We start from the raw sequence: 14835 nt of genomic DNA, 5'->3' as shown, positions 1-14835 counted from the left end.
TATTTTAAATAGTTGATCCCCCAAACAAAATGTGATTATATGTCTGCTTATGTAGCACTCTTTCACCCTACAATGATATGTTGGTTTAGCATAGTTCATTCAGTCCTCCATGCAGCATTAGTTCTCTCTCTTCACTTTTGTATCAGTTACTGCAACAAATTACTCAAAGAACAATAGGAGTGCACCACAGCAGTAGTGGGAATATTTTCTCTTATTGTTTCAGAAGTTCTGTGTCTCATTTTTCGCTTGTATTACCCATTTTATCTTTGTTTAGTGTAGGGGAGGAGGCAGGCAGGGTTTTGTGTGCTCTCTTTCTCCCTTACCCCATTTGATTTTCTTTAATCAGTGAATTAAAGGAAGAAACGCACCAGGCCAAATATTCTCCTGAGGAAAATCAGTGCACCTCCACCCAAGTCAGTGGAGCAGTGCCAGTTTACACCAGCAGAGAATTTGTATACTCAATGTAGCAGTGTTTTGTGGTCAGTATTTAGAATACATGAGGAGAATGGCTGCTAACCATATCATGTTCAAAACACCTCTCTCACACAAACGAATCTAAAAAGTAAACTCATCAAAGTCATTTCTCTTACAGAAGGAAGGACAAGAGAGAGAGAGAGAGAGAGAGATTATTGTTGTTTTCAACTGTATGGTCTTGGGAGGTACCCAAGCACTCCAGCAATGGAGATTGTATAAGTACTTAGAGAGAAGTAATTTCTTAAATATTAGGCACTGTATAAAGGATTAGAACTGATGGTTCCTTGTTAAAACACTAGTATTCTCAACTGAAGTGTCTTAGCAATGAAAAGTGAATGTTTATTCTGCAAGTTCCCCCATTTCAGGTACTGTCTGAGAATCTCCGTTACATTTTGTTACTATGTGCAATAGGAATCTGCGTTCATCACTGCGTCCACCAGTGATGATCTTAGTGCTGTATTTGTGCCACATGCCTTTCTATGTGACTGCTCCAAAGTGTAGGCAAAAGTTAGATTGGCACCTAAAATGACTAGCCAACAAGTAGGTACTCTAGATTGATCATGTCAGTTCTACTGCATGAGAGGAGCAGCAACCATGGATGTGCAATTTGCTTTTGGCACAATCATCTAGATTGCAGCTGCTGAATGCTGACTCATGGATTTACTTCCCCCTGTAAAGCAGCTGTTGTATTGCTACTCAGTTTACTTGGTCAAATAAAGCAAAAAAATCTCCTGGTAAGCCAGCACAGCCATTCAGAAGACATTCATCTTCATCAAGACAACAGTTTTAGACTCCGTATAGACTAATGCCAAAGGCTGTCCAAACAATAGGGCAACTGGTACAAAATCCAATTTCTGAAATAACAGGGTTTTTGCAGTGCAAGTATTTTCACTAAAGCCAAAAATTCAGTTTGTTTTGCTAAACAAATGATTCCACTCTCTCTTATCTGACCTCTCCCAACATTCCTCCTTCTCTGACAGTTCCCAACAACTTCCGCGCTCCTTTTCCCACTTTTCTCTAATAGAATACCACTCCACCCTCATACCCTCATCATTCACCTCTTCCCTGTAAAACCTATGAAGCATTTTAGTATCATATCTGGGTGAGCCCAGCCAGCCCTGGGCTGCTTTTCTGCTTTGGCATAGTGTTTAGAAGTGTATGTGCTCTGAAACTGTGTACTTTAGAGCAAGTTGCATTCCTGTCCACCCCCTTGTGGGGGCACAATGTGGGCTGAGATTTTCAGAGCTGTCTAGGGGATTTGGACACCCAATTCCCATAAATTTTATGTGTATCAATGTAATTGGGCATGCAAAAAATCTCCTGTGCACCTTCAAAAACCTCATTCTTGATCTTAATTTTCTTCTTATATTCTGTATGTATCTTACTTTTTCTCCTATTCCATTATTTCCTTATCTACTTCTCTTACTCTGTTTTCTCAGTTTCTATTTTTACTACTTTGCCTTCTCTACTTTCCATGCTTTTGTGCATCTATGTCATCTTGGTCTTTTTTGCCTGCTATGCCTCAATTTCCATTTACTCTGATTTTTTTTCTGTTGCTTTCTCTGATCTCTCTTTCTTTCTAGGAACACAAGAATTACTACAGTAGCTACAATATACCAGTGGTCCATTTAATCCAATGTCTTGATCTGGTTGTGGATTCTTACCAGATATATTCCATTTTCCGCTATTACTATGTCTTTTCTCTTCACCTGTTTGTTTTCTCTTTGCTAGTTTCTCCTCCTCCTTGTGTTCCTTTAATGTCTGTTCTCATTATGATTCCCTTCCCTCCTCTTTTGAATCCCGTTTTTAAGCTGCTTTTAAAATAATACCCATAACAACTGATTCCTGATATATTTCACTGAAAATCCCATGAGATCAAGCAAACTCACTGTATTTTCACTACTAGACAGACCTTGACCACCAACTGTAATGCTTGGATTATTATAGTGCTACAATTATTCTTGTAGGATTTGGGAGTAGTGAGATGTTGTTTTTAAAAGTGTATCATTTCCCCCCCTCCCCTGAATAGAAATGTCATTTGTATGAAACAGAGTGATCATAAAGTATACATTTCATATCATGTAGGAGGAGACAATACTTAATAACGAGTTAAGGCAGTTAGTTGTTAATTTGTCTTAAGAATTTCACACACACTAGAAGAAATGTGAAGCTTAATAAATTCATTATCAAAGCATTATTGTGTAATTTTAAATTGAAGTTTGACAACATTGTCATTGTTATTGGTTTGTAGGATTTTTAATTGAATTATTCAAAACACAAAACAGAACATAGAAGTGGAGTATAGATAGCATACTAACATTAACAGTATTACCAGTATGTTGAAAATTTTAAAATTATGTTATATTTGGTAATAAGGCATTTACCGGTTGTCTGTGTAGTAACATTTTGTTTGTCTATGGAAAACATTCCCTATGAATGGATTTTCTTAGAAACCTTAATTGTGACCCTGTCTTCAAGTTCATGCATATGTGAAAGAACGCTGGTGATAGAGAGCCCTTTATTTTCCTTTTTATTTGTATCATGATTACAGACATTTCAGCAGGAATTGCGCATATGAATCATAAAAGGTATAGTGAAGGTCAGTCTGGCCAAAACATCAGTCATACTAGCCCACTTGGAAAGGACATGAGAAGAGTTTGGGCGTTTTTTTTAATGAGAATGTTGTTGTCTTAGGAACCATCACAGAGGGTACAGGAAGTGAGTGCTTCACAAAGTAGAAGGGAAAGCACAGTTTTCTTAAAAGCTTCTGACAATTTGCTCTTACTCTTGTAGTCACCCTCTAATACTCTGAAAGTCATAATAATAATGAAATGTAGAAAATTCAGGAGACATTTAAGTAGACTACATAATTACAATGGTTTTTAATGATCACAACATACTAATTACACATGCCTTGCTCCTAGCTTTGTGCAAAACATTGGAGTTGTTAATACCTATGGTATCCTATAGACAAGATTTCTTAGAAAGTATGTGATCAACAACAAGCAGGAGGGTATGAAAAGTTCAACAATTTAAAATCTTTCATCCTGACTCATGGTAGAAGTTATCTAACAAAGGTTACACTCAGTACACATCATCTTAATATCAGTTACTTACTACAGATTTTATTCGTATGCCAACACTAGGTACTGTAAGTATGAATTAACAGTGTACTCACTAGTCTCTTCACTGCCCATGTCTGAATTTTCTAGAATAGGCTCCAGCTTTATCTTTGCATTTTGCCTTAACTCATGCTATGGTTAGTGAAATTAATTTGAAAACAGACCATTTATAGTGTATCCAAACTGAATAAAGATGCAAATGGCGACTATTTTTAAAAGTGGTGGGAAATTCTAGCCAATACATAGACTTTAAATTCTTTAATTTGCCACTGGAGCATGAAAGATTTATGATTTCCTGAAGTACCTGTTATATTCTACCTATTTATTTATAGTAAAGGGACTAAGAGATTGCCTACCTGACTACAAGAAAAAGCTATTTGTAGCTACAGTGCTCATATATTTAAAGGAGTGTTGTATTCTTTCCTTTAAGATTTCTCATGTACGACATAAACCTAATCAAACCTTTATGCCCTCTAGCAGGTAACCTCTGCATGAACTAAAGAGTTGAAATATTGTTTAATCATGCTGTATACCACTTTTTTTACAGTGATATGAGAAGCATTATTTTGGTCATATAGAAACAACCAAGATAAAATATGTTGTTCTGTAAGGGGAGAAATGCCTTTTTTATTAGCCATCACCTTAAATGTTCTGATATTGTCGATGAATAATTCTTTCCACTTACATCTCATAGTTTATAAACATTTTAATGCACTATTTCAATTTTTGAACTTGGAATATTTAGATCTGAGTATTGACTTAATCTCTGAATGAAACAGTTTGCTAATTTCAGCTGTCAATCCTTGCTTCACTCTTACAGTCCAAAATTCAACTATTATTAACCTTTGTTGTGACAACTGACGGGAATAATGGTTGAATTTTGGTCCTTTAATGTTGAGTGAAATCAATAGCTGTAAATGGTAGTTACCAGTCTTACCTGATCTATCACAGTCAAACAAAAGGAAGCCTTTCTGAATGCATGGAAGATGGCTGTGGAAATTAAAAAACTCTATTTAAGATTAAGGGAATGCAGTGCATTTTAAATTAGTTTGTTTTATAAACATTGGTATGTTTGGGGTTTTTCACATTTTTAAATTTAATTAGCCAAATCTGGGCTAATGAAATGCAGCATGGTTCCACTATCTATGTAGAAGCAAGGCTCTGTCATCAAAATAAATGGAATTGTCTTTTTCTTCATGGTGGGGAAGAAAAAAAAACCAAAACAAGAAAGCCTTTACGTGTGCTGAAAAGGGGAATAATTGCAAAGGCTACTAAATAAAGACAACTTAAAACATTTTGAGCTACCCCTGTTTTTGCTACTGACAATCCTCTTATCATTGCTTCAACTCTCAACACTAATCTATATTTTAGACTTTTGTGTATTTGGTCAGTCAAAACTTTTGTGCTGATTTTTGACCTTGTCTTCAAGTTCGTTAATTTCCAGTCTGTATATCATACATTTTCAAAGCAATGTGTAGGAGTTTTGTGCACAAATCCTGCTAACAAGGAATTCAAAGTGGAGCTCCCATGCATCACTTTGATAAATCTATTCTTGAGTTTGGATACTGACCTGTGTTAATATTGGCAGCTATTAGATGAGATACGTTAAAATGTGAAGCATAGTCTGATGTGTTTTTTTTTAACTGCTAACAGTGTTCTATTGTGCAGCTGCAATATTGTGCGCAAGTAAAAAATGCTGTAGTATTTTTTCTCTAGTTTAAATTGTTCAAATTGTAATGGGGAAAGATGGTAAACAAAGTATTTATCACATATTTATGAAACCCTACAAAAAAGCTGTTTGAAAACCTAGAGAAGGGAGGAGATCAAAATAATGTTTTTCAAGATGACCTATATCAAAATTGTTAATTGTAAGATGAAACATTGTAGTGAAACAGTCTTTATTTCTGGCACCTCCCCAAAATTAAATTAGTTGTTCAGGAGAGAGGGCAAACTAGACGGAGTTACAAGATTGAATAAAATTAAGAGGATAGAAGATGGGGTTGTTTTTGAACTGAAGCTTATTCAGAAATCCTGTTTTCAGTCATAATCTTTTATGAATTTAGAGAACTGTATTTTTTAATGCTCCACTGGATTTTGAGCCGAGGCTTTGTACTGGAGCTGAGTATTGTTATAAAGTCTCTAAATTAGCTACATGTATGCAGGATTTGTTTCTGAACACCAGTAGGGTCCCTGTCCAGTTCTGGCAACGTCTTAGAAGCTGCTGTTGTTACTTCTAATGATAGAATGGGACTCAGAGCTTTTATGTCTCAACTCAGCCATGACAAAAAGCATGGCCCTAATCCAAAGTGACTTGATTCTGTCCAACGACAGTTGGTATGATTGGGAAAAGGAGAGAATCTATCTCCATTAGGCTCCACAGAGTGGAACTTTAAAGTGACTGATCTGAACAACACCTGCTCAAGTCATGACACCTTGCTTACAGTTTACCTATATGTTGGGGCTTTATTTCTTTTAAGACTGAGAACAAAGCTAGAATCTGGTCTTTTCCTTGGTTTTTATAGGGTAATTAAGAGAATAAGAATTATAGGGCTAAATCCTGATGCTCTTCTTCAGTTTTTACTCTTTCCTTACTCAGGCAAGCCTCTGTTGTTTTAATGTGAGTTTATATGAGCATGATCTTTAAATGGTATTGTCTTTGTGTGAGTAAGAAAGGTGATTTTTTTTTAAATTGAGAATAGCCATGTTATACAGGAGGTTGTATTAACAGGAGTGTCACATGTAAGACACCTGAGGTAATTGTTCTGCTCTCCCCTGTGCTGGTGAGGCCCCAGTTGGAGTATTGTATCCAGTTTTGGGCACCATACTTTAAGAAAGATGTGAACAAATTGGAGAGAGTTCAGAGGAGAGCAGCAAATATGATAAGAATTCTAGGAAACATGACCTGTGAGGAAAGATTGAAAGAATAAGGCCTGTTTAGTCTAAAGAAGAGAAGGCTGAGAGGGGATATAAGTCTTCAAATATAAAGTGCACATTTTCAAAATCTCCTTCTAAATTTGAGGCTGTAATTTTCTGCATGCAGAAAGGTATTTTGTCACCTAACTCCTATTGATTTCCCTGGGTTTTAGGCACCTAACTGCCTTTTTAGGAGCTAGGCCTTAGGCACTTCAGAAAATTTTACCCAACATTCATAAATAACTACATGTATAACTGTGAGTACCATCACTCCTGCATTCGGTTAAGCTCCCCCTTTGCTGTCTCTTTTGACAGCTGTGGCTGGTGGAGATGTTGACTGAATTCTCTCTGTCAAATTTCCTGAGAAATGAGGAAATATTTTACTCAGACTATAAGGAGAGGGTTATTTGTCTCCCACCCTGGGAAATTTTCCCCCTAATTTGACAGGCTTTAAATAAATTGTTTGTTTTAATTAAGTTTGAAATGGGACAAGTGCATAAACTAAAAAGCCCCTTGCTAGGATAAGAGGATACAATAAGATTAGCTGTGAAATTCACAAATGATGTCTCTTTTTCTGTAGTGATTAATTGCAACTCTGTAATTAGGTACTATGAAATTTAGGCAGATTCAGTTTTATGAAGGTAATTTTGGACATCCCAGAGGTGGGAGGAGAAGAGATTACTTTTTTGTATATCACATGGAACAGAGGAATAGTAATCTGAAAAGCAGAACTTGGATACTGGAAAGAGACCCTGAAGACATCAATTTGCAAAGCTTTAAAGTGAACCCCTTTGCTTTTCTTATGAAATGTTGGAAGCAAGGGCAAGAGAGTGAATGATCAAGCACAGATACCATGAAACTTTAAAATGGTAATTCTTAAAATCCCAGTCTTCTAAAGGCTAGATCCTAACCCTGGTTTATTTGAAGGGAAGAAGTGTGGTAGCCACATACATTATGTGAACTGGCTACACACTGGACCAACAAATCCTGTCGGCTTGGTGCACAGTGGAAGAGGGATCAAAGAAAACCCAGATCTTCTCCGTGAGCAGCTGTCTTGGAGCTGCTTGAATGAAGGGGGGGAGTCTAGGGAAATGAGTATGCCTCCATCTCCCAAGCTTCCCTATATGGATCCTAATCCTGTCTCCCCCCACCCAACAAAGGTATGGGAGTTACTGCAGTACCCCCTATTCACCTCTAACAGGCACAACAAAGCAAGGCCAAAAACAGAGCCTCTTTATTGTGTGGTGCTTAGTGGAAGTCACTAGAAGAGAGGGAGTGTCTTAGATGTGATGGGCCCACTCTGAGCTTCCTTGCTGACACTCTCCATGGTAGATTGTTGAGTTTTGTAGAGTTAGGTGAATAAATTTCTAAAATTAAAATGTAATGGCCCAGTCTTGCAAGCACTCCATCTGTGGAGCTCTGGAGGGGGGAGAGGGGTCCTGGTTATATTAAGTCTCACTTTCGCTAGCTCCATCTTGCTGTTTCCCTATGTTGCACTATACAAGCCATTCTTCCTTGTCCTAAAGGTACCCACACTACTTAGTGAAACTTATTTACTATCCAGATTGAGGGAGTTATATGCATTATTTTTTATAAATATCACATGCGCCTTAGTTTACCTGTGTGATATTATCCCGCCTTGCTGCATAAAGTTAAATCAAAGGAGGCAGCAAGTGATAGAAATGAAGAAATGGCAAAGATAAGTACTATTATAGAAACGAACAGGAGTACTTGTGGCACCTTAGAGACTAACAAATTTATTAGAGCATAAGCTTTCGTGGGCTACAACCCACTTCTTCGGATGCATATAGAGTGAAACATATATTGAGGAGATATATATACACACATACAGAGAGCATGAACAGGTGGGAGTTGTCTTACCAACTCTGAGAGGCCAATTAAGTAAGAGAAAAAAACTTTTGAAGTAATAATCAAGATAGCTCAGTACAGACAGTTTGATAAGAAGTGTGAGAATACTTACAAGGGGAAATAGATTCAATGTTTGTAATGGCTCAGCCATTCCCAGTCCTTATTCAATCCTGAGTTGATTGTGTCTAGTATGCATATCAATTCCAGCTCAGCAGTCTCTCGTAGGAGTCTGTTTTTGAAGTTTTTCTGTTGTAAGATAGCCACCCGCAGGTCTGTCATTGAATGGCCAGACAGGTTAAAGTGTTCTCCCACTGGTTTTTGAGTATTATGATTCCTGATGTCAGATTTGTGTCCATTAATTCTTTTGCGTAGAGACTGTCCGGTTTGGCCAATGTACATGGCAGAGGGGCATTGCTGGCACATGATGGCATATATCACATTGGTAGATGTGCAGGTGAACGAGCCCCTGATGGTATGGCTGATGTGATTAGGCCCTATGATTGTGTCACTTGAATAGATATGTGGACAGAGTTGGCATCGGGCTTTGTTACAAGGATAGGTTCCTGGGTCAGTGTTTTTGTTCAGTGATGTGTGGTTGCTGGTGAGTATTTGCTTTAGGTTGGGGGGTTGTCTGTAAGCGAGGACAGGTCTGTCTCCCAAGATCTGTGAGAGTAAAGGATCATCTTTCAGGATAGGTTGTAGATCTCTGATGATGCGCTGGAGAGGTTTTAGTTGGGGGCTGAAGGTGACAGCTAGTGGTGTTCTGTTATTTTCAACAACTAGGCTGGCAAAGTTTACTCTTCCTTGGCCAAACGAAGGAATATAGGAGATGCCAAATCTTAAATATGCTAAGCCTAGGGAAGAAGAGAGGGTTGGGTGGGCTGTCAGCAGCTTCCCTGAAGGGAAACAATGAGGAGGGAAAGAATTCAGAGTGCAAGTCTGTTTCTCTCAACCTAGAGATGGAGATAACGGGGCTGAATGGAATTTACAAAGCCCGCAAGGAAAGATTAAGATTTAGATGAAGGGAAATATGCATACAAACCTTTATTGTTTTTACCCTATGCTCTGAGTGCTATTGACTTTTGGGGTGAATAGATAATGCTGTGGTTTTTGAAGGAGCTGGTTTTCAGTCACTTTAATCAGCCTCTGTCACCAAGTCTTCCTGGAGGAGAAGTGTTAACAGGTGCCAAGCACAGTTGGTCCTCTTGTGCATCAGGGTTGGTAAGTGGGGGCTGCGGCCCAGAGACCCAGTCCTGGAGTGGTAGGACTGTGTGGTTCAAACTGAGAAGGTTGAAGATAGCAAAACCTGTGTAATACGCAGCTCGCCCTGTAACCATGATAAATGCTAATTCCAAAACCAGCTTAACTTGTCCGTAATAAGAATAATATAAGGAGAAGGGACACAATGAATTTGAAAGACAAAATGTAAAACTGTTAAAAGGACTTTTATTTTTTTTTTCAAACTGCAGGATTAACCTGTAAAACTCATTGCCATAATATATCCTTAATGGAAGAGCTTTGTGGTATTCAAAAAAGAATTAGAGATTAATATAGATGATATTGACAGACTTTAAAATGTTTTTATCTTACCTAATGTAACTAACACCTTGCACTACAGGGCATAAGACAGCTTGTAATTGATAAGAGTTGGGAAGAAAGGTCCTCGGAAGCAGATCTCCTACATGGTGTCTTGAATCTTTCTCTGAAGCATCTGCAATTGCCCGTTATCAAAGGCAGGATTATGCATTTAGATGAATCACTGGCATGATCCAGTGTGGCAGTTTCTGTATTTCTAAATAAGTATGCATTTCTGAGTAACCACATTCAGGATTTTGGCTGGCAGAAGAGTCATACTCTGCACTTTCTGTAACTGCAGTGGCCCAAATCCTTCAGTCCTTACCCTGTCTTTATACAGGCAAAACTGCTTCCATTAAAGTAATTAAGGACTGAGTGAAGACTGTAGTTTGGTCCATTTTATGTAATTGTAATTAGGCAAGATTAGCTAATGTACTGTATTGAACAGTACAGTTTCTTTCTGAAATTCCTGGGAAATTTTCTGTTGTGGCTTCTAGTTTTCTGACAAATATCGTCTCATTTTAAAATGGCAAATGTATATGAATTGTCTTCCAGATGTTCCCAAAATGCATTTGTCTGGCTGTAAGAAGAACCTGTGGTCATAAAATATTTTTTCTTTTGATCCTATTCCTGTTACTCAAGCCACATCTCCTCCACTCCCTTGATTAAACATCCTTACTGTGAGAACTACCACTATATCTCCACTTTGTTCCTCTTATTTGCCCATCTTTTTTCTCTTATTTCTTCCTCTTCTCTGTTTTTTATGACTCCTCTTTTCTCCCATCTGTATTTCCTTCCCTGAAGTAACTCCCAGTTCCTGGTCTTCATGGGCTTTGCTGCTACCCCCTTCCATTTTCCATTAATAAAATTATTAATGCTAACACCAAAGTGTCATTACTGGAATTTAGGTTCAACATCCTCACGCCATACCAAGGGATGGGGAGTATACAGAACTAATGTTTCAAGCTATCAGCAGACTCAGAAAGACAAGAGGGTATCAATTTACGCACAGTTCATTTGGAAGGCTACAACAACAGGCAAAAATCTGTGTTGGTTTTTTTTTTAATGAAAATTTAGATTCTGGAATCTGAGTATTTGATGCATTTTAGTGGCATTTATTAATCAGGCCATGTAAGGTGGATGTTTGATGCTGCAGGTCTAATAGTAATAATTCAAATTCCAACCTCTAAATCTAGACATTGGGGTAGCATGTAACTATTCTTATTTTGCACCTTATGAAAAGCCCGGGTTAACTAAAAGAAGGTGACATGAATATTTATTACAAAAAACACACTAGCAAATTTTAATGGCTAGGATGAGGATGAGGTAAACATGGATGTAACGATCTGTTCAAGGTGAATTAAAAGGACTGATATACATTTAAAAGCTTAAGTGTGTTGGAGTGAGACAGTACTTTTATGGTAGCATGGCAAGCGCTAATAGGCCATGATTATGAGTTATATAGTGCAAACATCTTTTACATTATTGTCAGAATGTCCATGGGAAAGAATTAACATCATCCTTCTCTTTCTTCACTGGGCCCAAGGAAATTTATAACTGAGAAATGAAACTCACAAAGATGCAACTGCTTTCATAATCCAATGCAGCTGTTATAAATATTGCATGAAAGTTGCATGTGCAGGGTAAATCACCATTTTTATTAGTTGGAATTTGCAGAGCTAAGTCTCATGATTTTTCTGTTCATGAAAAGTCATTGTATGCTGTGTAGATGCGCTGTATATATTGTTTTAATGTATATATTTAATTGTTCAAGGTCAAATGAAAAAAGCAATGGCAAATTTTTCCTATGCAGGAGGCCAAGATTTGTTAAACTGGCATCTTCAAAATCAACTGAACTTTATAATGTAGCCTCGTCTTAAGCACATCATATTTTCATAGCAATGACAATGTTGGATATCTGTTGCAATTAATATCCAAATGAGAAGCATCTTTTTATATATGGCAGATTTCAGGATCTGTGCCGAAGATAAAGAATTAGTATATGTAAACAATAGCCAGGGTTGCAATTAAACTATCCACAGGTAACAAGTTTATACTGCATCTTGTAATAGCACCTTTTAGTTTTTCTGAAAACATTTTAACACACCTGAATCAGATTAGCAAAGTCAATAATGAGTTCCAAATTTTAGGGTAACTTATTAAAAAGCATTATCAGTAAGTGTCAGGGGGAAAAGCTTGTACTAAATGTTATCTTTAAAAATGAAACACCCACCTGCACTTATTGCATAGGCCAGAATCAAAGAACACTAGTGCCACTGAAGTGAGCCTGGCAAGCATAAGAAGCCAAAGCATGAAGATTTCTATTTCTAGCTTTAAAAGAAAAGATTCTGATTTTTCATTAAAATTTTTGCCATCCTGATCTATATTCTGAGTTAATGGAGTGTGTAGAAATCTGAAATGCATAAGGGCAGGAAGGTTCAGGATGGTGTTATTTCATAGAACAGTGATTATTTACATGGAATGAGACACAATATAGCAAAAAGATAATTTTTATAATAATGGGTTAAATAAATTCCTTGTTGCCTGAAGTTTTATTTTATCCCATTGGCAAGTGAACATTCTATGGTATCTTTGTCTCTTGGTAAAGATTTCTTTTTCTTTGTTTTATGTGATCTAACTCCTTTGTAATGGATTTTCAGTTCACTTCTACTGTGTTAACCTAAGTTAACTAATGAGACAAGATGCAATTGTGAAGTGTAATTTCAGAAAACCACAGTACAGCAGATTGTCAGAAAGTTTTGCTATTGCATATCTATACATTTAAATCATACTACTTTTATTAAATATGTCCTATATTTATCTTCCCTATTTGAACAGAATCCAGAGCTAGTCCGAAACATCTGTCGCTGGGTTAGACAAGCTGTTCAGATTCCTTTCTTTGCAAAGCTGACCCCAAATGTCACTGATATTGTGAATATTGCAGTGGCTGCCCAGGAAGGTAACAAACTCAAATGCATGTACTATACAATTATATTGATTTGCAGCTTTATTGCTCAAAGCAGTAACAAATATTAATAAAAGCTAGTATGAAACAGATTGTTTAAAATATTTAGAGTAAGCATAGTGCTTGCTATTAAAGGTTGTCTATACAATTTTGCTCTATTATGTTTATTAACATATAAAGTGAATACTGCAAACATCTATCTATCTAGAAAGAGCAGTGGGTGATATAGATATAGAGATATAAAATCTTGATTTTATATGTATAATATGGCCAAAATTTATTTACCATGATGTAGCATTTTGGAGTAAGACCAAATTTTATGGGGGTTTTATATCCATTTTTTCAGTTTTCAGAATGCTACATCCTGGTAAATACTATTTGTCCAAACAGATAACAGACTCAGTCAGTTAGGCTCACTTAATAGTTTCACTGCATTTCTCTTTATGTAACCGTAATTTCTTCATTGAGTGCTGGTCCCTATGTGTATTCCACACATGGGTGTGTGCATGCATGCCATGCACCCAAGTCCAGAATTTCTAGCAAGTGGTGTCCTTTGGCCTGCATTTACGCTGTAGTTCACCTCATGCTTCAAATCGACGTCATAACAGGCAGTGCAAACCAATACCTCTCTAGTTCCTTCTTACTGCCACGTGGTCTGAGTCAGAATCCCTGCGTCCATGGGTTTCTCCAGCTTTTACTATTATTACTCTGCAATTAAATTTGTAAGTAGCTTATAGTTCATATTAGCTTAGTTAGAGTTCTTAGTATAATTAGTATAGATAGTGTTTGTTCTAAGAGTCTGGGATGTGCCTGGAGTCCCAAGGTTCAAGAACTGTGTCTCCTCCCTCTGCTCCTTTTCTGTGAACGACAAGCACCAACATTGTCTCTACTGTCTGGGGAGATGAATATTGCTGCAAAGTGCAGCATATGTCACTCTTTTCCATTGTAAACTCATGAGCGTAGATTAAGAAAATACCTTATGGAGAAGGCTCTGAGGCCTCACTGTGTTTCGAGCCAGGGAGATCCCCCTGTACATCCACATTTCCAGATACCTCCAGATACCATTGGAGGAGGTTCAGGACGTCCAGCATTGGCTCTTAGATATTCTGCAGTCTATAAGTAAGAGCAAGGTGGTGCTCCTGTTTAACAAGGCTATTGTAAGGTCTGGCACACCTCAGCCTCATGTGCCAATATGCCTAAGAGGGCCAACAGGCACTATTTCATCTCCATCAAAGATGCTGAATTTCTCTTCTCCCACCTAGCACCCAACTCCCTGGTGGTACATGCAGCCAGCGGAGAGCAAAGTTACAGGATCCAAAGACAACTCCAGCTGATAAGGCCTTAAAGAGGTGGGGCCTTTTAGGGAGAAAGATCTTTTCTTTTATGAGCTTACAGTTCCATATCACTGACTATCAAGTCTTGTAGGAACATCTCAACTAGAACCTGCTACCTAACTACAAGGAAACATGGACTCATAGTAGGCAGCCAGGCAGCCGTCTCAAAAGTCTTCAGGTATCCCACTCATTTAGAATAACCTTCAGTTTTCAAAGATCTCAGGTCTTTCCATTAGCTCACTGTAGGGCCATCTCATGGTAAACCCATATACTGTTTTTCACAAGAAAAAAGTCTTTCTTCGATTGCATCCTAAATTCCTACTCAATGTTATTTCAGGATTTCATGTCAACTAAGCTGTTCACTTACCCATTTTCTTCTGAAACCCCATGCCGTTGTTAAGGGGAAGAAGCTCCATTCTCTCCGCATCAGACACACCTTATTAATTTATCTGCAGAAGACCAAATCTCTCAGAAAGTTTTCTAGTCTATTTCTCGCCATAGCAGAGAGGTTGTAAATACAGCAGTTACAGACTGGTAAGTCTAACGTCTGTACCGGGCAAATTAGTCGAAACAATAGTTAAGA

At 37.6% G+C, this 14835-nt stretch overlaps 1 protein-coding gene across 1 annotated transcript in view; it reads left to right on the top strand.

The window, feature by feature from the left end:
- The window catches only part of DPYD (dihydropyrimidine dehydrogenase), a 564598-nt gene that overhangs the window by 435898 nt on the left and 113865 nt on the right, over positions 1-14835 (top strand). The window contains exon 17 of the mRNA XM_065409369.1: positions 12792-12912. Coding sequence (XP_065265441.1) covers positions 12792-12912 — 121 coding nt within the window. The remainder of the gene's footprint in view (positions 1-12791; positions 12913-14835) is intronic.

This window comes from Emys orbicularis, chromosome 8, assembly GCF_028017835.1.
Source record: "Emys orbicularis isolate rEmyOrb1 chromosome 8, rEmyOrb1.hap1, whole genome shotgun sequence".
In the NCBI taxonomy this organism is placed as follows: Eukaryota; Metazoa; Chordata; order Testudines; family Emydidae; genus Emys; species Emys orbicularis.
This window is presented reverse-complemented; position numbering and strand designations above follow the sequence as displayed.